The 27,504-nt window shown below is 45.5% G+C and overlaps 1 protein-coding gene and 1 pseudogene across 1 annotated transcript in view; both read left to right on the top strand.

The window, feature by feature from the left end:
• The window catches only part of LOC140426257 (uncharacterized), a 110,199-nt gene extending 88,217 nt beyond the window's left edge, over positions 1-21,982 (top strand). The window contains exons 2-5 of the mRNA XM_072510782.1: positions 2,543-3,100; positions 9,330-9,608; positions 11,895-12,058; positions 15,628-21,982. Coding sequence (XP_072366883.1) covers positions 2,543-3,100; positions 9,330-9,608; positions 11,895-12,058; positions 15,628-15,675 — 1,049 coding nt within the window. The 3' untranslated portion in view covers positions 15,676-21,982. The remainder of the gene's footprint in view (positions 1-2,542; positions 3,101-9,329; positions 9,609-11,894; positions 12,059-15,627) is intronic.
• A 4,881-nt stretch (positions 21,983-26,863) lies between these two features.
• On the top strand, positions 26,864-27,069 carry LOC140427560 (U2 spliceosomal RNA; annotated as a pseudogene).
• The last annotated feature ends 435 nt before the right edge of the window (positions 27,070-27,504 follow it).

Below are 27,504 nucleotides of genomic sequence, written 5' to 3'. Positions count from 1 at the left end.
GGGGTTTCCGGAGAATCGCCATTTTCGGTGTCGCCGGCGATTCTCCGGCCCGCGAAACTTGACCGGGCCGTTCCCGCCGCTTGGAAGAATCGCGGGAGGGCGTCGGACTGGCATCCCCGGAAATTTTGGCGGCCCAGGCGATTCTCCCAACCGGCGTGGGAGTGGAGAATCGCGCCCCATATTCCGGGTATCGGACCAGCCAGGGTTGGAAACTGGTGCAGAGGCAGATGTTGTAGCCTTCGTCTCGTTGATCAGCCAAAGGCTGATGGGTTGGAGAGCAACCTCTTCACCCTATGCCCTGGCGTGGCGGGGGGACCTGTTGGGTCTCTTGAGCAGGTTAAGTATGAACTGAGGGGAAGGATGGAGGGGTTCTACAATTCATGGGCATTATGCACTTTCAAGAATTGGATAACATCGAACATTAGTTGGGAGGGTTGGGGGGAGGGGGGCGGTGTGTGTTAATGGTGACTCTGGGTGATTCCTGATTCCTTTTTGTCATTTGTTTATGTGAACATGTGGGCTAATGTTTGGGTTTGGTGGAGTTAAAATTGCGACTACAAACCATTGTGACATTTGACGTTCTGATCCTTCAAATACCTAAATATTTATGGACATTCAGAGCCATCTGGGGAATTTACACCTCCCTTCCAGGATAGATTAACAATATTATACCTACAGAGGAGCGGCATGGTAGCACAATGGTTAGCACTGTTGATTCACAGCTCCAGGATCCCAGGTTCGATTCCCGGCTTGGGTCACTGTCTGTGCAGAGTCTGCACGTTATCCCCGTGTCTGCGTGGGTTTCCTCCGGGTGCTCTGGTTTCCTCCCACAAGCCCCAAAAGATGTGCAGATTAGGTGAATAGGCCATGCTAAATTGCCCTTAGTGTCCAAAAACAGTTTAGAAGGGGTTATGGGGATAGGGTGGAGATGTGGGCTGAAGTAGGGTGTTCTTTCCAAGGGCTGGTGCAGATTTGATGGGCTGAATGGCCTCCTTCAGTACTGTAAATTCTATGATTTCAGCTGGCCCGTCTTTTTGTTTCACCATGGACAAAAACAGGTTAAATGAACGGGAATGGTCCCATCGACCTTCCACTGTATAATGATGGTCCCTCATCCAAATTATACTGGATGAATTTTAAGGTGCCAGACAACAACATTGGATGTGTAATCAACAGACCACTTTCTTTTTGCATGGGGGGGGGGGGGGGGCGGAGAAAGGAAGTGTGGAAGGACTTTAATGATCAATTTAAAATGATCAGTCATGCTCCTAACGTCGCTCATTTTACGCTGGCTAGAAGTGACATAACATTCATATGAAGAGACCTGTTCTCTACAAACAAAAGAAACGCATTCAAGCCCTGTGCCTTTTGAATTACTTGGGAGAATGGAGAGTAAATAGCTCCCTGTTGCTTTCTCCATGGCAGTGCCTGAGCCAATAATCTACAGTACAAATTATGATGGTTTGAAATTTGGCATTCTTGTGTTTGACCTGATAAGTGCAAGAAGAAAGGCTTCAGTAACATGCCTCTCTTTTCAGCAACATTCAGCTTCTGTACCTCCAAGAGACTCCTGACATTCCAATTCAGTCGCACGAAAAGTTTGGAAGGAGACACATTTCCAGATTCCCCTTTAAACACACCTTTTGTGTCATGAGCTTAGAGTATTACTGCAAAGACTTGGGAGCAGATCACTTGACTGTCGTGGATGCAATTGGCTCATCACCCATTGACACATTGTGGGGGGGGGGGGTTGGGAGAAGGAAGTGGGGTGGGAGCCGACTCTGGCTCATCACCCATTGACACATTGTGGGGGGGGGGGGTTGGGAGGAGGAAGTGGGGTGGGAGCTGACTCTGGCTCATCACCCATTGACACATTGTGGGGGAGGGTTGGGAGGAGGAAGTGGGGTGGGAGCTGACTCTGGCTCATCACCCATTGACACATTGTGGGGGGGGGGGGGGGGGGGTTGGGAGGAGGCAGTGGGGTGGGAGCTGACTCTGGAAAATGATGATGTTGAAGTGGGATGTGAGTTTTCACTTGTCAACTGCTGATCAATGATGATCAGTTGGACTAAATTCAAGGCAAGGTACATTCCTGCAGAAAGGGTGAGTCAAGGTGACCAATCTGCCTCACCTCCTCTGGTTAAAGTGCCGGGGAACCTAACAGTATATTAGGGAATGATGTGCAATGAGGTAGGCAAGCTCTTCACTAATTTGATTTATAAAGCCATGGAACCGTGCATGATTGAGTTTTCTCCTGACCCTCCCTGTCCATCATCCCTTTTATTTTTGGCAACAGCTGTATTCATGTGGCTGAACTCTGCAGAATAAAGCGGTACTGCCTTTCTTGTATTGTAAAACAAAACAGTCTGTTCTTGCTGTAGATGAAGTCTGAGGGATACATTTTGTTGCCGTCTTCTGTGACTCCAGCAGTTGAATGAGCAGATTTTGATATTGATGTTGATGACCAGAGCAATAGACTCTTATGATCCATTGAGCCTTCCTACTGATGATTTTTTTGTTTTTGTTTTCTATTTTAATTTAGGAAATTCTACAACAGGCCCAGTAGTAATGAAGCCCACTGATGCAACATCACCTGCATTCAATTTGTCAACACCTATAATGGGCTCCAATAACTTCTCTACAGCAGCAGTAGCCAGTGTTAACACTCTTCCTCACATTGGCAATGGAAGCACCATAGACATCGCCACAACTCCAAGCTTGAAAAATGGAACTGACTTTAGTTATTCATCAGCGAACTCAACTGTCAGCACCTTGACTGATGCTCCAGATATGGGTGACATAACCGAGAGGATGACTAATAATGATACAAGCAATGACCTTCAAAAAGGAAATGAAACCGAAACCCATGTTAGCATACCGAGTCCTACAAGTGGTCCCAGTACCATTTCAGTGAATGCCAGCGTTGGTCCTGTCGTGACTGAGAGAAATGGACACGCTACCGAAGTTGGCCAGACTGTCACAACAGTCTCGCAGCAAACGGTGACACTTGGGAAAATGGACTCATCTGCTAACGACTCTCAACATGAAACCACAGTTGAACCAACACTTACGACATCTGCTGGACAGAAGGTATCAAAAGGTAAGGCTGCTACACTAATTTGAACAAAAATTACGCACAAAAGCTATCCTGGACGACAATGATGCGCTATAGGTTCCTGGGGAAATGGATTAAAGCCCCTAGTTCTTCACCCTTTGGGGTAGTATTTGAGCTCAAATTGTAGAATAGAAGCACATTGTGATAGATTCTGTTTTTTAAAACAAAAGTCACCTCAATTTATTTGTTTTGAAGACCAGCACGCATGCTGAGGAGATGAGGCAGTAAGATGCTATAAAATATTTCCATTGATTTCTGAAAATGATGTGTTGACACATTGAATATTTGTTGTAGGAGTGCGATGCCGAAGCACAAGTTGCTCTGTTCATTTCTTCCCATCTCATGGTATGGTGCTTCCCTCTTCAATTGATAGTCAGAGTCTCCCATTTTCAATGAAAAATAGGATTAGGATAAAGAATATGAGGTGATTTCCTGTTGGCTCCTTCATGTGAGCTTAAAGGAAATATAAGTCTTCCGAATGGTCCTCTGCCTGTCCCTTGAGATTCTAGCTCTTCCACTGGCCATGGTTCGTAACAGCTGAGAATGGGACCCGTACCTGGGCCTGAGGTGACTCGCTGGTTCAAGCATCTCCCGAGGTCTCCATTTACCCTACTCTGCTCCCCATACATTTGAGTATTGTGATTTCCAAAATGTACTAAGCACAGGTAATGTCGTTCTATGGAATTATTTTCTACTCTTCCTCCCTGCACACCATTCCTCCGAAACCTCAACATTTCTCCTCTCCGATTTGAGCAATTTGAAGAGAACACCGAATGTCATCGTTCTGTTCAAAAAGATTGATTTTAGAAATGGTAGTTGGGGTGTGTGTGGGGTTTTAGAGTGCTGTAGGGATTGAAAATTCTTCTTTTAAAAATTGCTATTATTTAAGGCCTTAACTTTACTTTAAAGAAATTTTAGCGTACCCAATTATTTGTTTTCCAATTAAGGGGTAATTTAGCATGGCCAATCTACCTGCCTGCACATCTTTGGATTGTGGGGGTGGAGCCCACCATGATACAGGGAGGATGTGCAAACTCCACACGGACAGTGACCCAGAGCTGGGATCGAACCTGGGTCCTCAGCGCCGTGAGGCAGCATTGCTAACCACTGTGCAGCATGCTGCCCATGGATTGAAAACTCTTAACTCCTACTCTTAACTCCTACTCTGTACCATTGGCTGTTTGAGAGTTCTGGGCAAGTTAGCAGTTTTCCGAAATGGGGTTTCTAGGATACCAGTGTTATCAGTCTGAGCAGGTGTTTGTTAACAGTCTGAGCAGGTGTCGGTACCATCCAGCTTCAGACAATCACAATTCGGATGAAAGCCGTGGACCTGAAATGTTCTGTTTCTCTCTACACGGGTGCTGCCTGTTCTGTGTTTCCAGCATTTTCTGTTTTTATTTTAGCTTCTGACCACTATCTGCTTAGCCCATAAGACATAGGAGCAGAATTAGGCCACTCGGCCCATCGAGTCTGCTCCGCCATTCAATTATGGCTGATATTTTTCTCATCCCCATTCTCCTGCCTTCTGCCCATAACCCCTGATCCCCTTATAGGAGCAGAATTAGGCCTCTCGGCCCATTGAGTCTGCTTCGCCATTCAATCATGGCTGATATTTTTCTCATCCCCATTCTCCTGCCTTCTTCTGCCCATAATCTTCCTGATCCCCTTATTAATCAAGAACCTATCTACCTCTGTCTTAAAGACGCTCTGTGATTTGGCCTTCATAGCCTTCTGCGACAAAGAGTTCCACAGATACACCACCCTCTTGCTGAAGAAATTCCTCCTCATCTCTGTTTTAAAGGATCATCCCTTTAGTCTGAGATTGTGTCCTCTGGTTCTAGTTTTTCAAACAAGTGGAAACATCCTCTCCACGTCCACTCTATCCAGGTCTTGCAGTATCCTGTAAGTTTAGATTCCCCCCCCAATCCTTCTAAACTCCAACGAGTACAGACCCAGAGTCCTCAATCGTTCCTCATACGACAAGCTCTTCATTCCAGGGATCATTCTTGTGAAACTACTCTGGACCCATTCCAAGGTCAGCACATTCTTCCTTAGATACGGGGCTCAAAACTGCTCACAATATTCCAAATGGGGTCTGACCCGAGCCTTATACAACCTCAGAAGTACATCCCTGGTCTTGAATTCTAGCCCTCTTGACTGCTAACATTGTATTTGCTTTCCTAACTGCCAACTGAACCTGCACGTGAACCGAAGAGAATTGTGAACAAGGACTCCCATGTTCCTTTGTGCTTTTGATTGCCGAAGCATTTCCCCATTTAGAAAATAGTCTATGCCTCCATTCCTCTTTCCAAAGTGCATTACCTCATACTTTTGATTTTGGATTTGATTTGATGTCACATGTACCGAAGTACAGTGAAAAGTATTTTTCTGCGGCCGAGGGAATGTACACAGTACGTACATAGTAGACAAAGAGAATAATCAACAGAAAACATTGACAAATGGTACATTGACAAACAGTGATTGATTACAGTGCGGAACAAGGGGCCAAACAAAGCAAATACATGGAATCCACATTGTATTCCATCTGCCACTTCTTTGCCCACTCTCCTAGCCTGTCCAAGTCCTTCTGCAGCCCGCCTGCTTCCTCAATACTACTTGTCCTCTAGAGAGATTTGTATCATCTGCAAATTTAGCAACAGTTCCTTCAGTTTCTTTTTCCAGATCATTAATGTATATTGTGAAAAGTTGTGGTCCCAGCACAGATCCCTGAGACACCCCACTCGTCACTGGCTGCCATCCTGAAAAAGACCCCTTTATCCCCACTCTCTGCCTACTGCCAGTCAGCCAATCCTCTATCCATGCCAGGATCATACCTGTAACACCATGGGCTCTTAATAGCCTCCTATGCGGCACCTTGTCAAAGGCCTTCTGGAAATCTAAATAAATCATGTCCACTGGTTCTCCTTTGTCTAACTTCCTTGTTGCCTAAAAGATTTGTCAGACATGACTTCCCCTTGACAAAGCCGTGCTGACTCAGTCCTATTTTACCATGCACTTCCAAGTACTCCGCGATCTCATCTTTAATAATGGACTCTAAAATCTTACCAATGACAGAAGTCAGGCTAACCAGCCTATAATTTCCCGTCTTCTGCCTCCCTCCCTTCTTAAACACCGGTGTTAGCCACTTTTCAGTCCTCTGGACCCTTCCTGCCTCCGGTGATTCTTGAAAGATCACCACCAATGCCTCCACAATCTCCTCCGCTATCTCTTTCAGGACCCTGGGATGTAGTCCATGATTTATCCACCTTCAGACCTTTCAGTTTCCCCAGAACCTTCTCCTTAGTGCAGTCACCTCTGCCCCCTGATTCTCCTGGAGCTCTAGCATCCCACTGGTGTCTTCCACCATGAAGACTGATGCAAAGTAACTTTTCAGTTCCTCTGCCACTTCTTTGTTTCCTATTATTACTTCTCCAACCACATTTTCCAGTGGTCCAATGTCTATTTTTGCCTCTTATATATTGAAACAGTATATTGCTTAGTTGTAGCTCCAGATTCCTACTGCTTCCATATTGCTGTGATGAGATAATTGTCTACTTACTCAAATGAATGTATTTAAAGATGAAGTTTAAGCATTTTCCCAGGATCCTGGGTATTATAATGCCAATATCGGGAAGCCAAAATGATTTGGGATGACCTGATAACGTCCCAAAATTCAATCCTGATGATCTATTTCTGGGGCAGAATTTTACAGCCCCCTGACACGGGTGGGTTTGCAAGCCACGTTCCCCTGCAGCGGTCCCATCTGCCCAGGCCCATCTGCGAGTTGTTTTTTTTTAACGTGGGATGGCATGAGAAGTCCTTGGCGGGTCGTATCAAGGAAAACCCCAAGGCTTTTTATTCTTATGTGAGAAATAAAAGAATGACCAGGGTGAGATTAGGGCCGATCAAGGACAGTAGTGGGAACTTGTGCATGGAGTCAGAAGAGATAGGAGAGGCTTTGAATGAATACTTTTCTTCAGTGTTCACCAAGGAGAGGGGCTATGGTTTTGAGGATGAGAGTGTGATACAGGCGGGTAGGCTGGAGGAGGTAGATGTTCTGAGGGAAGATGTATCAGCAATTTTGAAAAACCTGAGGGTCGACAAGTCCCCTGGACCAGATGGGATATATCCTAGGATTCTTTGGGAGGCAAGGGATGAGATTGCAGAGCCTTTGGCTTTGATCTTTGGGTCCTCACTGTCCACAGGGATAGTGCCAGAGGACTAGAGAGTGGCGGATGTTGTTCCTCTGTTCAAGAAAGAGAATAGGAATGACCCTGGTAATTATAGGCCAGTTAATCTTACTTCGGTGGTCGGTAAGTTAATGGAAAAGGTCCTGGGGGATAGGATTAATGACCATTTGGAAAGATGCAGCTTAATCCGGGATAGTCAACACGGATTCGTGAAGGATAAGTCTTGCCTCACAAATTTGATTGAATTCTTTGAGGAGGTAACGTGTGCAGATGAAGGTAGAGCAGTTGATGTCGTACACATGGATTTCAGTCAGGCGTTCGATAAGGTTCCCCATGGTCTGCTCATGAAGAAAGTAAGGAGGTGTGGGATAGAGGGAAATTTGGCCAATTGGATAAGTAACTGGCTATCACATAGAAGACAGAGGGTGGTGGTGGATGGAAAATGTTCAGACTGGAGACCAGTTACCAGCGGTGTACCACAGGGATCAGTGCTGGGTCCTCTGCTATTTGTGATTTTTATCAATGACTTTGAGGAGGGGGCTGAAGGGTAGGTCAGTAAATCTGCTGATGACACCAAGATTGGTGGAGTAGTGGATGAGGTGGAGGGCTGTTGTAGGATGCAAAGAGACATTGATAGGATGCAGAGCTGGGCCGAAAAATGGCAGATGGGGTTTAACCCTGATAAGTGCGAGGTGATTCATTTTGGTAGGACAAATTTGAATGCGGGTTACAGGGTCAATGGCAGGGTTCTGAGGAATGTGAAGGAACAGAGAGATCTTGGGGTTTATGTCCACAGATCTCTGAAGGTAGCCACTCAAGTGGATAGAGCCGTGAAGAAGGCGTAGTGTGTTAGCGTTTATTAACAGGGGGCTTGAGTTTAAGAGCCACGGGGTTATGCTGCAACTGTACTTGACCCTGGTGAGACCACATTTGGAGTATTGTGTGCAGTTCTGGTCACCTCACTATAGGAAGGATGTTGAAGCATTGGAAAGGATGCAAAGGCGATTTGCCAGGATGCTGCCTGGTTTGCAGGATAGGTCTTATGAGGAAAGGTTGAGGGAGCTAGGGCTGTTCTCTTTGGAGCGGAGGAGGATGAGAGGTGACTTAATAAAGGTTTATAAGATGATGAGGGGGATAGATAGAGTGGACGTTCAAAGAATATTTCCTCGGGTGGATGTAGCTGTTACAAGGGGGCATAACTATAAGGTTCAGGGTGGGAGATATAGGAGGTATGGCCGAGGTAGGTTCTTTACTCAGAGTGGTTAGGGTGTGGAATGGACTGCCTGCTGTGATAGTGGAGTCGGACACTTTAGGAACTTTCAAGCGGTTATTGGATAGGCACATGGAGCACACCAGAATGACAGGGAGTGGGATAGCTTGACCTTGGTTACTGCAAAGCTCGGCACAACATCGAGGGCCGAAGGGCCTGTTCTGTGCTGTACTGTTCTATGGGCAAGGCTGCTTCCCGCTCTGCCTTCATTTTGAGACTGACATTAGGAGTTGCAGGGCAGCGAGGAGCCCAGCAGGTCACTCTGCTGGAGCTCGGGTGGAAAAGATTGGACTCCTCATTCAGAGGGCTCTTTTCCCACATCCGCCCCTGTGTGTGCTTACTCCACCACTACCACCACGGCCTCTCCATCAAGACCCCACTGTGTGGGCCTCACCTGCCCTGTCCTGAACTTCGAATCTGGACTTTCAGGTGGCAGAGGGGGCCATCCGAAAAGTCCAGCCTCTGAAGTTTTTATATAATGACATCCTTTGTACTGATGCAAAGTATTTTCAGCTAATAATTGAAACTCCGCTACGTACCTGGCACTCTCCTCGACAGTAACCCTCAACGGTTATTTATAAACACACCCAACACTTTGGTCGTACCAAGCACATTGAGTTACTGCAATGTTTTTCATCAAGTCTTAAGCTGAGAGAAGGGGGAGGAGATAAGTCACTCCTTGAAATAACTGTGTCTTCAGGATTGCTGAATGGTCTTATTACAAATGCGCATCTCTTGTGTTTTGTTTTTTTAGATTCAGCCAATGTCACAGCCTCTAAGCAGTCTCCAGTGTCTGAAACCGTACCAATACAGCCAGCCTCTCAAAATTCTAAGACCATACCAACTACGGTGACATCCAGTGGCTCTGGAGTGACGTCCAGCATTACAGTGGCCCTGCCCACCATTCATACCAGAGCCACCACCACAGTGAAAGCAGCTGCCACAAGTAGCACAACAATCGGCAAAGTAACCACATCATTTTCTGTGCAGCATAGCGAGGAGAATTCGGCCAATACCAAAGAAATGGTGGATGGTGGGTGATTTTAGCAACCTATTTATATCCTATGAGGAGACCCACAACGAGTCTAATTACCAGCAAAGACTAGCTGCACCAAATGGCCTGTTTGGTCCTGTGAATTCCCTGTGATCATTGTTTTGTTAAGTTTCTACATTTACAGATTATTTGGTATGCTTTTGGAAAAAGTGGAATTGTAGAAAGCAAGCTCACGGGTGGTTTAAGCATGCTTTGAGTCACTTACTGTTTACAATTCTGTGAAATAATTAAATATAGAGTTCAATTATGAAGTCCCGAAGAAGTAACTATATCCACAAAAAGCATTTCCTTTGGGAACGAGTTAAGCAACCCATATTTCTGAGATTCTCCTATTCCTTTTAATGGACATGGGACAGTTGGAGAGAGAACTGAGCAACCTACAGTTTGTAAATGATCGAGCAACATAAAGTTTGGAATGATGGGAATTTGGCTAATTGATTCGGTTCTTGCTCATTCTATAATTTACACTGTGGTATCTAAATTTATATAGTCTCCTGCCAAAACTGGGTGACTTAAGACCAAACTACCATGGGCAAACTTAGTGACTAACCTTCTAACCTATTCTATCTGAGCCAGTGACACACCACATCTGACCATCCTCTGCTTCCTTGTCCTATACTTGTACTGCAGTAGTCTCTGCCTGATCTTAAGTCCCTGTTAGCCTCTCGGGCCTTGTTCTACTATTTTGTTAGAATATAGCTGATATATACCTTCATTCTATTTGCTTTCTCTCCCTGTCCCTTGCATTTGGGCTAACAAAAACTTATTGATCCCAGTCTTAAATCTCAATTGGCCCAGCATTCCATGGCCTTTTTGGGAGAGTATTCCAGATTTCCACTACCCTGTTGTGGGTGGGGGAGTGGAGCAGTAGGTGGTGGAAATAGCCAATCTCTGATTAAGATGATGTTCCTTTGTTCTGGATCCACCACTAAAGGAAAAAGTGCGGATATAGTGCAACTCATTTCCTATTATCAATTAAGGATATATGCAAGGAGGGATGGGCCATAAAGTAGGAAGGACTTACAGGGCATTGTTTAATCACAATTGGAGTATAGTGAATAGTTTTGCTATCTTTACTTGAGGGTTATACTTGCAGTGGAAGCAAAGAAGGTTAACCATGCTGATCTCCGGGATAAAGGGGTTGTTGTATGAGGAAAAGATGAGCAGGGTGGGCCCATATTCATTGGCGTTTTAAAGAATGAGAGGCAATCTTATTGGGTTGGGGGGGGGGGGGGGGGGGGAGGTTCTGAGGGGGCTTGACAGGGTAGATGATGAGACAATATTTTCTCTTGTGGGGGATTCCAGAACTAGAGGACACAGTTTTAAAAATCAGGGCTCTTACATTTAAGATGGAGAGGAAGAGGAACTTTGTGTCTGAAGGTCATTAATTTTTGAAATTCTCTTCCCCAGAGAGTGCTGGAGGCTGGGTCATTGAATATATTCAAGGCTGCATTAGATTTTTGACAAGGGAGTTGAGGATTCGAGGGGGCAGACAGAAATGTGGAGTTAAGACCACAATCTGATCATCCATGATTTTATTGAATGGGGCCCAGGTTCGAGGGGCAGAATGGCCTACTCCTATTTCTTACCAGCCTGTAATCTTTGTTTCTTTATCATGATTAAATTGCCCTTCAACTTTCTAACGTTTTTGATGCAGATTGCCTTTATAAGGTGTGGTTAATTTCATAGAATCATAGAGTTTACAGTGCAGAAGGAGGCCATTCGGCCCATCGAGTCTGCACCGGCTCTGGGAACGAGCACCCCACTTAAGTCCACACCTCCACCTTATCCCCGTATCCCAGCAAACCCACCTAACCAAAAGGCAATTTAGCATAGCCAATCCACCTAACCTGCACATTTTTGTGGGAGGAAACTGGAGCACCCAGACAAAACCCATGCAATTTGGATGAATGAAATTAAATGAAAATCGCTTATTGTCACAAGTAGGCTTCAAATGAAAAGCCCTTAGTCGCCACATTCCGGCGCCTGTTCGGGGAGGCTGGGCCCTGTGCTAAACCAGCCCCTAGGGGGAAGATTTTCAGAAACTTTGGGAGCAGGGTTTGGGATATTGCAAGAATAGAGCGAGAAAGCAGAGGAACTTTTGTAATATTCTTGGAACTTTCAAACCACAGATAGTTTTGCTTACCCTGGTAGTCAAAGGAATGGGGAAGTTTGTTACGGCAAGCTAACAATGAGACAATGTGAAGAAATCTGACTTGGATATAAAAACCGTACCAGTGAAAGTACTTTTTCCTTTTTGAACAGGGAAGCCGGTTTCTAGTCCAAATGGAACCAAAGTGGACCCGCTTGTTATAGGAATGATCACAATTTTCTTTATAATTATTGGAATTGTTTCCATTCTCGGATTTCTGAAGTACCGTCAGCGAAACAACCAACCAGAGTTCAGGCGCCTTCACGAGCTTCCAATGGTAAGATGGGATTGAAAGTTACTGTCCTGAAAATAGAGTGGAAGCTTTAACATGAAATTTAATTTCCCAAAGAAATGTGTCCTTTTCAGTTGTGCACCTGTATGCCATTTTGCTACTTTTCACTCTGCTGTTATGTTTATTGATGCTGTAATTAGTGGTATTCTTTTGTGATGGTGAACTGATCATTTGATCAAAGGTAATCTGAAGTGGATTCCATTGTGCTGTGATGTTATTTTCTGGTTTTGTGTATTTTTACTTCAGGTTACCCAAAATGAATGATTCATGAGTAAGCCTGAAAATCATGTTTTATGTTCTAAATTATTGTGTTTCTATAACTCTGGGGGCTCAAGGTATATACGGGGGGGAGGCAGGATCAGGGTATTGAACTTGATGACCAGCCATGGTCTTAATGAATGGCTGAGCAGGCTCGAAAGGCCAAATGGCCTCCTGCTTTTATTTTCTTATATTGCTATTAGTGGGATGGGAACACAGCAATAGAATTGTAAAAAGATATATTGATTTCTTTACATAGGATTACAGCGCAGACAGACCTTTCGGCCAAACAAGTTCATGTAGTGTTAATGTTCCACTCCAGCCTCCTCCCATTTTTCCTCATCTAATTCTATCTTGTTGTCCCCCATTCCTCAAACTTGGACTAACTAGCGTTACAGACAAAACTCTCAAATTATCGTACAACAATTTCCTCTATTGTACCATACCAAGTTACCACAGAAGTATCAAAACTCCACTATAAAAGATATCGACAGCTCTATTACACAAAGTATCAGGGCTTGGACCTAAATACCACCCGTTAAGAGCGAGGTGATCAGATTCCCCCTTGGGTAAATCCTGGACCCAGTACGCAGCTTCTTATGATGGCTATTCCTGCAGGTTATTGCTCCAGAAGTTCCTTTGTCTTTCCTTATACAGATCTTCTTTATGCTTCCAGTGATGTACTCTTAGGACAACCACCAATCAATCACTGTCCCATTGTCACAAATGTTCCGGAGTCGTGACTCTCTTGTGGGTCATATTTCTCTCATTGACCATTTGTATGTTTAATTCTCAGTCCTGGTTTAATTCTCAGATGTCTGGATTCGCCGTTCCGCCGGCTGGTCAATGGGGTTTCACGTTGTGGGGCAGCCCCACGTCGTCGGAAAACCCCCGGGCTGCCAGCAAAACAGAGAATCCTGTGGCGGAGAATTCAGCCCCATGTCTCAGTAATCCCTACTATGTCTGGGTCGTTTCAACGCACAATTACCATCAGCACCCCTGTTTTATTATAAACGCCTTGTGCGTTGCTGTGCAGACATTTTACCGCATTTTTAATGATTTTCCTTTCACTTTGTTTATCCATCTCTTTATTTGTTTTCCCAATTAAGGGATAATTTACCATTGCCAATCCACCTACCTACACATCTTTGGGTTGTGGGGTGAGACCCACACAGACACGGGGAGAATGTGCAAACGCTACATAGTGTCCCAGGGCCAGGATTGAACCCGGGTCCTTGGCGCTGTGAGGCAGCAATGCTAACCAATGCACCACTGTGCCGCTCCTATCCATCTTTTTAGACTCTCGGTCTCTAACTCTATTTATTCCCTTGCCATCAATGTCGTCCCTTACTTTAGTTTTTCCTATGTTCTCCTGTTGTGTTTTGTTAATATTTGGGATGCTTACTTTTCTTGTAGATCCCTCACCCCCATACTCAATTAAAGACCTTCCCGCCTCCCTATTTGCCCTTTCCGTTTGGACAAGGAACTCACCCCATTGTTACAGCTCCTTCCTATCCCAGAACGGGTGCCAGTGTTCCCATGAAAAGGAACCCCTCTCTTACACACCAGCCCTTTAGCCATATAAAGTTTGTAGCAGTCCAACAATTGGCGTGAAAAATTTGCAAAGTTGGTGCTGTAGTAAACTGACTCCAGAACCGTTTTGGCCTGATTTGTAATGATGAATTAAGCCTGGATTAGTTTCTGCTAGTGAAGTGGCACAAACGTCTGTGGTAGCGAGTTGGTTAGGTTTGCGTCAGTTGGTGCACACAAATGTTCTTGCATTCTGGAGTTTTCCGAGGCAGTGAAAGGGCACCTTATTTGAATGAGGCTGGGGAATGGAAGTGCCACTTGGAGCTGAATGATGCAATGCCCATCTTCCCTATGTGTCTGGAAACCATTGGTGGGTCTTGCCAGAAGACTGTCCTGGAGTCTTATGGCACAAATATTGCCCTTGAGCTGAAATGTGGGTATTTGGTGTTTAGGCGCCGTAGTTCATTATGGTATAGAATGATTTGGTACAATTTTATGCCAGTGATCTCTCCAGATGGGACATTTACAGTCCCTGCTGTGCTATGGGAATGATACTGATGGGAGTTGCTGTGCTATGGGAATGATACTGATACGAGTTTCTGTGCTATGGGAATGATACTGATGGGAGTTTCTGTGCTATGGGAATGATACTGATGGGAGTTGCTGTGCTATGGGAATAATACTGTTGGGAGTTGCTGTGCTATGGGAATGACACTGATGGGAGTTTCTGTGCTATGGGAATGACACTGATGGGAGTTGCTGTGCTATGGAATGATACTGATGGGAGTTGCTGTGCTATGGGAATGGTATTGATGGGAGTTGCTGTGCTATGGGAATGGTATTGGTGGGAGTTGCTGTGCTATGGGAATGACACTGATGGGAGTTGCTGTGCTCTGGGAATGATACTGACGGGAGTTGCTGTGCTATGGGAATGGTATTGATGGGAGTTGCTGTGCTATGGGAATGGTATTGGTGGGAGTTGCTGTGCTATGGGAATGACACTGATGGGAGTTGCTGTGCTATGGGAATGACACTGACGGGAGTTGCTGTGCTATGGAATGATACTGATGTGAGTTGCTGAGCTATGGGAATGGTATTGATGGGAGTTGCTGTGCTATGGGAATGGTATTGGTGGGAGTTGCTGTGCTATGGAATGATACTGATGTGAGTTGCTGAGCTATGGGAATGGTATTGATGGGAGTTGCTGTGCTATGGGAATGGTATTGGTGGGAGTTGCTGTGCTATGGGAATGACACTGATGGGAGTTGCTGTGCTATGGGAATGACACTGACGGGAGTTGCTGTGCTATGGAATGATACTGATGTGAGTTGCTGTGCTATGGGAATGGTATTGGTGGGAGTTGCTGTGCTATGGGAATGGTATTGATGGGAGTTGCTGTGCTATGGGAATGGTATTGGTGGGAGTTGCTGTGCTATGGGAATGACACTGACGGGAGTTGCTGTGCTATGGAATGATACTGATGTGAGTTGCTGAGCTATGGGAATGGTATTGATGGGAGTTGCTGTGCTATGGGAATGGTATTGGTGGGAGTTGCTGTGCTATGGGAATGACACTGATGGGAGTTGCTGTGCTATGGAATGATACTGATGGGAGTTGCTGTGCTATGGGAACGACATTGATGGGAGGGAGCAATCAGTAAGAGAACTGCATAATTAGAATGACACATTGATGGTAGCTTATTTTTAATGGTGGGGTGTGGGCCTTCTATTTGAAGTGTCTGACCTAATTTTTGCTTTAATTGCTAGGATGACATGATGGAAGAGGATACCCCTTTGTCTCTCTACAGCTACTAGAAATCTTCTGCTGCCAAACAAACACATCAACTTGCACAACAACTACAGTGTTTTGAAGTATTGTTAGTTGGCATGTTAAGGACTTTGTTTTTCTTTAGTGTGAGCCAAAACCTGTCTTTTTGTTTTCTTTATACTCCATTTGGGGGAAAGCTAGGGTTGAACATTGGTCAACATTAATATTTATGCCCTGCCCAAAATATTGTGTGTCCCTGGAGCTTTTAACGTACACCTTGTTTTTCAGGCAAACTTGTAAGTTTGCATCATTTTTATTTAACAATTGGAGGGAAGCCATTGGTGACCTTTCCTGAATGTCCAATCTTATGTTGGAGGTTGCAGATATCCAACCATGTGCCAAAGGAGCTAGGATTTGGGTTTCCCGCTAACCGGGAGTCCTGATAATATTCAATTCAGAGGTCCGGGGCATTTACTACAAGTGTCTTGGGTCTGACGAAGTCAGTTTCATGTATCAAATTATGGAATTGGTACTTTTAGGTCATGCGTTTTGGGTTGATTTGGACTTTTTTATTCTACCAATATCATTTGCACGCCATGTTGAAGCGCTTTTAGTTGATCATTGAAAGTATTGGTGTCATGAGCAAGCTCCTTGGAAGGAAAAAACTTGTTCAACTTCATGAGTTGAATGGAATGATGGAAAGATCCTGATCTGGTTTTAAACACTTTGGAGGAAGTCATACAATCACCCTGCAGCCCCAGTAATGTACCACATTGGGCGTTACTTTGCACCGGGATTCATCAAATCAGACCACTAATAAAATGAACTGAAAAGTAGAGAGAAAGGTCTGAATTGTACTTGCAAGTCAATGTTCTCCTGGATGCTCTTCCCTCTATAAATCTAGATCAGTTCTTGCACCAGTGTATTGCCTCTTGTTCAATGCTTAAATCCTTGTCCATGTCCAACCACGTGAACAATTAACTTATATATGTCCAACTCCAAGTTCTTTTCTGTGTAACTATTAAAGGTACATTAAGGGATTTGGTCTTGGCTTCAAGTCCCACAGATCTATCATTGTTTCAGAGAATGAGGATGCACATCTCTTGTAGTAATTCTTGTTAGAAATGGTTCTGAGGTGCGATCCTAGAAACACTTTTTAAATTGTTTTGGAACCTAAATGTGTTAATTCCACTTGACTCTGATACCTGCTGTCAGAATTGATTTCTTAATCTTAAAAAAACAAATTGTGGAGGAGGTTTTGGCTAGTTCCTGGATAACCACCAAGAGATGGTTCCCTTTCAAATTGGAAACCGGCCAGTGCACACTGAAAATCAAGTTTCGAACTTAAGTTCTTTTCTTCCTCATTTATAAATTTCAGTGATTCTGTACCATCTAATCCTCGCCAAAGCCTGGTTATGGAAACCTTTGGTTTCAGCTTAAACATCAATTTCTGTTTAAGATGTTACATCATTACGGTAATTTAAGACTCTTGCATGGGATTAACTCAAATTGAACTTGGCTTCACCTACAAAATATTAAAGCATTCTTGACTGTTCCATGCTTAGAATTCAATTTAGGGCATCTGTGGTTAGAGACTGGTTTATTGTAGGTTTCATATTTTCTGGTATAGATGTTCTTTTCTCTTAATTTCTGTCTAATATTGACATAACGCGTACACGAGAGATTCCACACTGATGGTGCGTATAAATTGCAAAGTGGTTGTCACAGAGATGATGAGGATGTGCTGTGTTTTAGGGCTTTTGGTCTGCATTTCATTTTTTTTTTCATGTACTGCCACAATTCCTATATTTGATTCTGAATAATATACAAACAATGAAATCATTCAATACCTTTCCGCCCTCATCTTGATCGACAATTGATGGTGCTTTTTCATAGTTGCCACGTGCACTGGAATGTAAGCTGCGATTATTATACAGACCTTCTGAGCTCCAGCCGTAAGCCAAACAGCCCCTCGGCCCATTCCATCGTGGCTGATTGGTACTTCACTCCATACCCTTGATATGCTTACCAACAATTCCTGGCTCAAAATTTTTATTAATCATGCACCGTAACCTTTTGGGCAGAGCAAATTAAGATCTCAACAGTTCTGTGTGTGCGTGTAAGCACATGTTGTGAAATTACTTCTTGATTTTCGCTCCTAGGTCATTGAGGTTTAATTTTAAGATTGTACCTACTTGTTCTGTATTTTATTTTTATCACCAGAGAAAATTGTTTCTCTGTTTATCCACCTTATCATCTTCCAAGACTTCAGAAGGCTCTCTACCACTGAAACATAACTTCATCCCCATCTGTATTCCAATCCTGTTGCGATAACGGATAACATTCCATTTGCCTTTTTTTTTTTTTGTTGGTACCTGAACACCCAGATCACCTTGCTCTTCCACAGCTCTGTCCATAACTAGTGGGAGACGTCCCAACTACCGTTGGGCAATTGCAATCATCGGATGAAGGTTGAGTTAGTTTTCTGCTTTTCTGTACAAACAACCCTGAGCTTCAGTGCTGGGGGCGTTGGATATGTTTGCACAAGACTGAAATCTGAACGACTTGTGGTGGAAGGTGAGAAAACAATTGACTGCAGTTTATTGCTGGATGATTGAGAATCGTGCATTTCAGAAAGTCAGCTGTACAAAAGCTTTTTGACAATGGTTATTGTGTATACTATAGGTATTCTTTGTGTAAAAGTCGTAACTCCTTCGTGCAATATTGTTAATTTCTACTGAGACTGTGGAATGGGTGAAATATTAAAACGGACAGAAAGTCTTTATTGGAAACTCCTGATGAACACAAGCTTCCTATTATCCAGTCATTCCCTTATATCGAAAGCAATAAATCTAGGCTTGAGCACCACAAATAGAGAGTTCCTATTAACTGGCATGTACCACATTGAGCAGTGAGAGATCAGAAAAGATGCTGAACAAGTGCCCCCTGGTGGATTTCCAGATATCTAACAGCAGAACAGAAAGAATGGAATTTGTTTTACACGAGGCCTTTTAATCCTCACAATTTAAATAAAGATCAGATTCACATATAACTGAAGTAGATGAACAGGTTTTAATCTCTTTCTGTCTCTTTAAATATGTAAAACTGGATTTAAAAAAAAACAATAAGTGTACCATGTTTCTGTTGATGTTCCTCTACACCCGAGTCATTGACTCGGCCAAGCTTCAAATCAAGCGCTGCAAAGGAGGTCAGTTTCGCTGATGTTGTAGAAATGGTATTTTCAGAAGCATATTTTCTACTTTTATTTAATTTTTCCAAATTTCAAAAGACCAGCTCGTTCCCCTGAGCTTGCTGCAGACAAACTGCAGAAAGCTTTCCTGCACCTGTGGGACCAGGTATCATAACTTTATTTTAAGCCCAATTACTGTTTTCCAATTAAGGGGCAATTTAGTGTAGCCAATTCACCTACCCTGCTCTTCTTTGGGTTGTGAGGGTGAGACCCATTCAGACATTGGGCGAATGTGCAAACTCCACACCGACAGTGCCCGGGGCTGGGATCGAACCCGGGTCCTCTGTGCCTTGATGCAGCAGTGCTAACCACTGCGCCACCATGCCACTCCATATATTTTCTATCTCAAACGAGCAGTCTGTGAAGTCACAATTTAGTTAGGAACACTCTCTTGCTTCTTGGATTTTTAATGGATTATATTTGTGCCCCCCACCCGGCCAAACTGTATAACTTTCCAATTAGCTGACTGTAAATGTACAGGTCACCAGGAAATGTCCTAGAGCAGAGGTTCCCAAATTGGGAGGTGCAACAAAGTTATAGATGTTGCCGGGGGTTGGGAGGCAAGAAACCGGAGAGAAATAACTGTTCAAGTGACTGTAACAGTTTGAAGTTATACTGCAAAAAGCTATGCAAATCAGTGCCTGTCATGGAAGTGCTATTTATGAGGCCAAGTCACGAGTACTACAAAGCCCATGGGGAAAGGGGACAGTCGGTTCTAGAACCAGCACATTTGAGGACAGTTGATCCCTCCCATCAAAAGAAAAGGTTTTGTGTAATGACTGATATCCTTGGGGATCTTCAGCGCCCTGTTCGTGAAATGGCTAGGTGGAATTCTGGAACAGCGATCAAATAGCTTCTGCAGCCAAAATTATCTTGCAATTTTTGTAATTCTCTGTGAACATGAACAAAATGTGTTTTAAAATACATGTTCATAATTTTTGTATTTGAATGTTTCTAATCCGTTAGAAATTGATTTTTTTTTCTATTGACAGTGCATAGAAGATTATTAAGTGGAACACAGGTTGTTTTTCTTAATCACCTGAGATTGAATCTCTGCATCATTTTGTTTCTGGATGACTATTAAGAAAGTTCCCTTTTTCTGATTTCTGAAAGTGTTTCGTCATGGAACAGCTCTCGAGTACCTTTGATTAAATTGATGCAAAGTACAATGGGCATCCAATTATTCTAATGACTCCACTGACACAAATTTAGTTTAAATTGAGATATTGAATAACTCCTGGGTCAGCTGACCATTTGAGACTAATATGTTGGGATTATTCAGCAGAAACAGCCAAGGGCCCAAAACAAATAACGCCTCAGTCTTCAATTGGAAATCTACTGTACAAAGGAAAAGGTCTGGGCATTGATTATTTTTTCAAGTTGTGGTGTTCCTCAGGATGTTTGTCATTTTATATATTCTACCAGTTTGTTTGACCCAGGTTGTCAATTTTCCTTTTAATCTTTCCCTTGCCCCTCGGCACAAGTCACTATTTGTGTAAAATTTCCAGAGTGAAAGATAGATCAAAAATATATGATGTGAGTGCCTATTAGCATGTATAACTGTGAGTGGAGATTTCGGTATGCTCTTCAGTGCCATTATGTGTGTCTTTAATGCGATGCCGGTTTCCTCTTTACATTGGAGCTGAAAACAAAGTGAGCTAAAGTTCAAATTTATTTTTCTTTTGCAAAACATCCCATGACCTGGTCTTGTCAACCAGTAAATCAGATGGGTCCTGCACTTCACGCTACCATCTTCAATGGCATTCCTGATTTTGGCAAAGCTGTAAGTTTAAATTATGCACAGCTGCTGGTTCCATAAGTGCTGCAATGCTTTGAGTGTGATAGTTCATGTCAGTGCCTCTGGAGAAGGAGCTTCCATATAGTCAGGATGCCAGTAGACTTGAGTATTTGGTCACTGCCTGTAAGGAAGCTGCAACCTGCTTGCTCATGGCTAACAGTTTTTCTTTTCTCTCCCAACCAGCAGGGGAAGGTTTGGACACCAGAAATTTGCAATCATAACTTTCAAACAACTGGTTGCATGCTTGTATAGATACAATACTGTGGTTTGAGGTTTTCGAGCTACGTATTGCAGAACAGGCTTTCGTGAATTGTTTGAATTATTTTTTTATTTTGTAAATTTAGAGTACAAAATTCTCTTTTTTTTCCAATTTAAGGGGCAATTTAGCCGTTCCAATTCACTTGCCCTGCACATCCTTTTAGGTTGTGGTGGTAAGACCCACACATACATGGGGAGAATGTGCAAACTCCATACAGACAGTGACCCGGGCTGGGGTCGAAGAAGTGTCTGATAGTTATGGAGGGTTTTTTATTTGACAATAGTATGAATTAATCACACCAGATGTGGAGGCAGTCTTGCAGCAAAACGTCCCGTGAGCGAGCATTTAATAAGCTTTTATTTTAAACAGGATGAGTTGTTGGGAAGAACTCTATATTTTTATAAGGATGAAAGCCATTATTACCACTTTTGTCTTGTGCACAAATGCTGTGCAAATAAGAGATTTCAACATTGTACCTGTTCATGTTTAGAAGGGTCAAATGATCATTTGCAACTCCCGAAGTGTGGTCCAGATATTATCATTTTCAAATTCTGTTTGGCTATGCCAAGGGGAAAATTCCAAAATAGTACCAAGAATTAGAACCTGTGGAATTAAGACATCAATAATCTCACCGGTAGACCCCCCGTTGCGTCGCTATCCTTTCCTCCCTTAACTATGAATACTATTACCAGCCTGCAGGTATTGCCAATTTGCCATTTTGGTGCAACATTTTTTTTCCAGGTCGGACTTTGTTTGGAAAGTTGATTGTTCACAATCTTTTTGTGATTTGCATTTAATGGAATAAAATACTCTTGTGAATTGTCAACATGAGGGGGATACCTAGTTTGCACTATTTGAACTTTTTTTTTCTTCAAGAAAACCAAGCTGTATGGGAGAACTTGCTGCAAACGTCAGTGTGATGTTGATTTCCTATGGAATGTGTATTCTTGGCAGGAAATAGGAAATTTGAGTGTTAGAATTGAAGAATGTTAATTTTATACAATTGCTGTGTGTTTTTGATTTATTAAAAATTGGTTTTCCCTTGAACCCAAGTTGTGAATTCATTCATATGCTAACAATTGGTGAAGGAGGTGGTGGGTTATCGAACAATCCTTCCATCTCTTTTCCTCCTTTTTTTTTTCTCCCCTGTTGTGAGAAATTTCAAAGAGGTTCCCTAAAACGGATGACTCCACTGAATAAAATTGGCATAAGTGGTCCTAAGCTCATTCAACAATTTCACAAGAACACGAAATAGGAGCAGACCATATGGCCCATCAAACCTTTTCCACCATTCAATATGATCATGGCTGATCTTTGGATTCAGTTACACTTTCCCGTCCACTCCGTATCCCTTCATTCCCTAAGACCAAAAATCTGTCTATCCCTGCCCTTAAACCTATTCAATGATGGAGCATCCACAACCCTCACTTCAGAACTTTGTATGTTTCAATGAAACTGCTCTTATTCGTCTAAACACCGGAGAATATAGACGCAATTTACTTGGCCTCTCATAATAGGACTACTTCTTACCAGGGACCAACTTTGTGAAACTTCGCTGTACCGCCTTCAGTGCAAGCATATCCTTTCTTAAATGTGGAGACCCAAAACTGTACACAATATTCCAGATGTGGTCTTTCCATAAACCTGTGCAATCCCAGCAACATGTCTTAATTCTTATGTGCCAACCCCCTTGCAATAATTCCTAATTGCTTACTGCACTTGCATGCTAACTTTCTGCATTCCTTGTACAAGCACACCCCAAATCCCTTTGGATGTTAACATTTATAAGTTGTTATTTTTAAATGTGCTTTTCTATTCTTTCAACCAAAGCAAATAACTTCACATTCCCTACATTTTTATTCTATCTGCTACCTTGTTGCCTATTCATTTAATCTGTCTATCTTGCAGCCTCTGTGTCCTCTTTCCCTCCCCCCCCCCCACCCCCCACCACCAATTACTTGTCCACCTAGCTTGGTAACATCAGCAAAATTAGATTCATTGCTCGCTGTCTCTTGATCTAAGTCATTGTATAGATTGTAAATAGCTGGGGCCTCAGCACTAATCTTTGTGACATCCACCTGTTGGCTTGAAACGGCCCCATTTAACCAATCCACTATCCATGCTAAAATATTACTTGCACCTCCATAAGACCTTATCTTGCCGATTTAACCTTTTGTGTGACACTTTATCAAAATCCTTTGGAAATCCAGGTATACTATGGGCGCGATCTTCCGGCCTCGCTACGCTCTCGCTCAAGCAAAACGAGGCCAGTGAATAGGGGGAGAGGCTAAAAATGAGACCCGTGCCAGGCGCCAAACAACTCGCGATGCCACCGGCCCGCTCCCGTGGGTAAAATCGGAATCTCGCCGTAGCGAGAAACCAATTATCAACACTTAAACCCCATTTCCATACAATTAACGAGACTTACCTGTTATCCAAAGGCTTCCCGTCATTCAGCGGCCTCCCCAGCAAATGGTCCGATTAGTACTCCTTTTTAAAACCGTGAACCTGGCTGAAGGGTTTCTGTGGGGAGTTGAGGAGGTGGGTAGTCGTCCCTGCTCGCAGGCAAAGAGCCTGGGGGCACTGGGCTTCCTGTCCCTGTGCTCGGCGGAGGATGGGGACCCTCCACAGGGGTGGGCCGCCATGGGAGGATGGAGGGGAGCAACCGCTCGCTGCACTGCACCATGCCAACTCCTGGATCGTGCACCCTTTCCTGGGGCAACCCTGTCCCTGTCCGTCTGCCCTACCGACCACCCATAACTATCACCGACTGCCAAGGCCTCTGGCTGCGTGGCCTCTGGCTATAGCCTCTAGGGAATTGCCAATCTTGGTAGGTGAGCATTTCACACAACCCAAGTGAATCCCAGTGAGTGGGCGGACCATGTAGCATGTGGGAGTCATTGCCTAGCATCCCAAACACACCTTGATGCCTGGACAGTGTGCCAGAACACTGGGGGAGGCAACACCATACAGGCAGCAGCCAACATCCGAACACTCAGGATGGGACACAGCTCCGGGGGACATGTCCACGGCTGGAGAGTGGGTGAGTGCCACAGGGAGGGGGCCAGCGCCTAGTCCGATTGACGTTGTGAGCCGGTGCCTGGGATACAGGGTCTGGGGCCCTGTGAGGGAGGCCCGCTGCGGCCGGCAGCACGTGGGCAGGGTGTTCCGGATGGGGGGAATCAGTGTAGGATAGGAGGATCCCAAGGTGGAAGCCACCGCTGTTTCAGTCTAACACCGTCTCCCACTTCTTTACAGATATTGAACGCTATGACAGGGGTGTTGGACTCCGAGGTTGCCCTAGTGGTGTTGGTGCTACGCGCTGCGGTCAGATGCCGAAGAAGGCAGCAGCGTCTGCAGATGCTTGCGGCGGCAGCCCATGTGCCGTACCTCGTCCCACGCCCTGAGGACCCACCTGGCTAGGTGGGAGCCAGAGGGGGAGTCCCGTGATGGCTCAGGGTGTACAGGCGCCGCTGGTCCTTTCAACAAATGACGGACAGCACGTGCCGCAGAGGCTCCGCCTCAACTAGGAGACCGTGCGGCACCTGTGCATTTCCTCACAAACTTGGCACCACGTAGATGAGGAGGCTGTCGAGGTCGCCGTAGCTCTTAACTTTTATGCCTCAGGATCATTCCAGGCATCTCGCCCTGTATGCCTGGGCAGAAGACCACATTGTGTTTGACGTGGACCAGGCCCAACAGGATGCACGGGCAGCAGTCTTCTCTGCCTTCGCCAGGATGCCCCAGACCCAGGAGGTCATAGATGCCACGCATGCTGCCCTGCGCTCAACGGGCCATCTGGGGGTGCCCTGTGTTAACCGAAAGGGGTTCCACTCCCTCAACATTCAACTCATCTGCGGCCACCAGATGAAGATAATGCACATGTGTGCCCACTTTCCGGGGAGCGTCCATGTTAGCTACATACTGGGGCAGTCGGTCATCCCTGCCCTCTTCGAGGAGTATCCCCAGATGGGAGGCTGCCTCTTGGGGGATAACGGATACCCGCTGAGGCCCTGGCTCATGACGCCAGTACGGAGGCCGGGGACCGAAGCAGAGACCCGATACAACGAGGCCCATGCAGCCACCCGGGCTGTGATTGAGCGGTGCATCGGACTCCTCGATGTGGTTCCGATGCCTCGACTGCTCCGGAGGTGCCCTCCAGTACACCCTCGGAGGGTCGCCCACTTTTTTCTGATCTGCTGTGTCCTCTACAAACTCGCACAGCAGCAGTGCGACGAGCTGGACGTTGGTGACAAGGAACATGTGGCTACCTCCGAGAAGAATGGGGACGAGGACGAGGAAGATGAGGTGCCAGACTAGCAGGGACTGGAGGATGAGGCCGGGTAGGAACCTGAAGTCCAGCTGGAGGCTGCAGGACAGGCGGGAGCGGTGAGGGTCCGGCAAGTTTCATCCTGGCCAGATTCACCCAGGACGTGGCCTGGTCCATCGTCGCACCCTTACCCACCCACCACTCCATTTCCCACCCTCCCTCCCAGAGTATGCGTCAGATTACTCCAGGATGCTGGGACTGTGCCGGCACTATCAGCAGGTCACTGTCGGGAGCAGGGGGTGGTGCTCCACAATCTATGCTATAGTCTGACTCCTGCCTGTCTGCTGAGTGCTCGCTCACACCCATCACCACCTGCACGCTGTGATGCATTGCGGAAGAAAGTGATGGAGGCTTCCTACTGGTTGGTGCACATGGGTCTTTACACAGGTCCCCACTCTCCCAGTGGTGCAGCCCGCCTCCCTCACCTGGTGCCCTCCGAGATCCTCGATATGATTGGTCCTCCTAGCTCCACCACTACGTCTAGGTGTCTCCCAAAGATGCGCATCTGAGGTGGAGGCAGCCAGCTTCTTACCTTGTCCTGGGCCTATGATGCCCCTGGCGGCCGGCTTCTGGGGCCGGAGGGCCAGACTCCCCTGTTGACGGCACATGCACAACTGTGCCGCCCTGTCCCGTGTGCTGACCCCGAGATGCGGCCTCATCAGAGGGGTAGAACTCTGAAGAGCTGGTGGCCACCATTGCTGTCCCATGGGATGAGTCTGGGTTGGCACTCAGCACGCGTGGTTCACAGTTGTTAGGGGTATGGGTTGAAGTGGTGGGGTGGGTGGAGGGAGGGCTCAAGGGGGAGGGGGATGGAGGGAGAGCTGGGCGTCGCCTGGGGGAATGCTCCCTTGGGTGGGGGGTGGGGGGGGGGGATGTTGGTGTCTAATCCCTTGTGCTGCCCGGTGTAGGTTATTGACACTGGCACTGGAGGCCAGGCCTCCACTGCGTTCTTGAGCCTCCCCAGGCCAGCATCCCCGAATCTTGGGGCCGATCTCCTCGGCGCAATTGCTGTGAGCTGGCTGGGGTTGGCTGAGCAAGTGCTGGCCAATATTGTTACCGGAGGGGGCTGGCTAGCGCAGTCCCGGCGAATCAGCTGGCCAGCCATCATTTGGGGGCAAGAAGCCTGGTGAGGCCTTGTTAAGTGGACCAATTAACGTTGAATAGCGTTGATGGGCCGAGCGCCGGGAAGCTCTGGCAATTCCTGCTCCCTAGAACACTTCTTTTTCCGGAGAATCGTGCCCTATATTTACTGGCTCCCCTTTATCTGCCCTATTAGTTACTTCCTCGAAAGAAATTTGTCAAACAGGATTTCCCTTCAGTCTAACTGAACTGCCCCCCCCCCCCCCCCCAAACCCATTAATTTAAAAACCTGTCCATAGCCCTAGTTATATGATTGGCTAGGACACTAGTCCCAGCTGGTTCATGTGGAAGCAATCCCAACAGAAAAGCTCACTCTTCCCTGAGTACTAGTACCAGTGGCCCATGAATCAAAGCATTTTTCCCCCTACCATGCTTTGAGCAATTCCAATGCTTATATATTTAAAGCTATTTTAATTCGGCCAGCTCCTTGCAGTTGTGCTGTTAAATCACTTCTCTATATCGCTTCTCGACCTTTTGGCTCAGATCAAATGTAGTATCTGCTCTGCCTTTTGGCTCAGATCTGGTATGTCTCTCTTGTGGGGACCATGAATTGGATTCAATTTGAATTTGAATAGTTTTTTGGAGCAGGCGAGGAGCTGGATTGGGGGTCCGCCCCTGTCCACACTCTGAGCCCTGGCTTTGTAACTCAGATAGAGTAATTAAAGAAAAGAAAAATCACTTCTCTATAGTCCAGCAGCAGACTTGTAGACCACATTTTTCTGACCCTTCCCAATGGCAGGAAAATCCACTCGTAAATTCATCTGCTACTTAGCTTGGGGGGGACTGATATAATGCAAAACATGCCAAGGGCATCACGGGCAGCACGGTGGCCTTGTGGATAGCACAATTGCTTCACAGCTCCAGGGTCCCGGGTTCGATTCCGGCTTGGGTCACTGTCTGTGCGGAGTCTGCACGTCCTCCCCGTGTGTGCGTGGGTTTCCTCCGGGTGCTCCGGTTTCCTCCCACAGTCCAAAGATGTGCAGGTTAGGTGGATTGGCCATGATAAATTGCCCTTAGTGTCCAAAATTGCCCTTAGTGTTGGGTGGGGTTACTGGGTTATGGGGATAGGGTGGCGGTGTTGACCTTGGGTAGGGCGCTC

Source organism: Scyliorhinus torazame, chromosome 7, assembly GCF_047496885.1.
Source record: "Scyliorhinus torazame isolate Kashiwa2021f chromosome 7, sScyTor2.1, whole genome shotgun sequence".
NCBI lineage: Eukaryota > Metazoa > Chordata > Chondrichthyes > Carcharhiniformes > Scyliorhinidae > Scyliorhinus > Scyliorhinus torazame.
The sequence above is the reverse complement of the archived record's forward strand: the minus strand, read 5'-3'. Positions and strand labels throughout refer to the sequence as shown.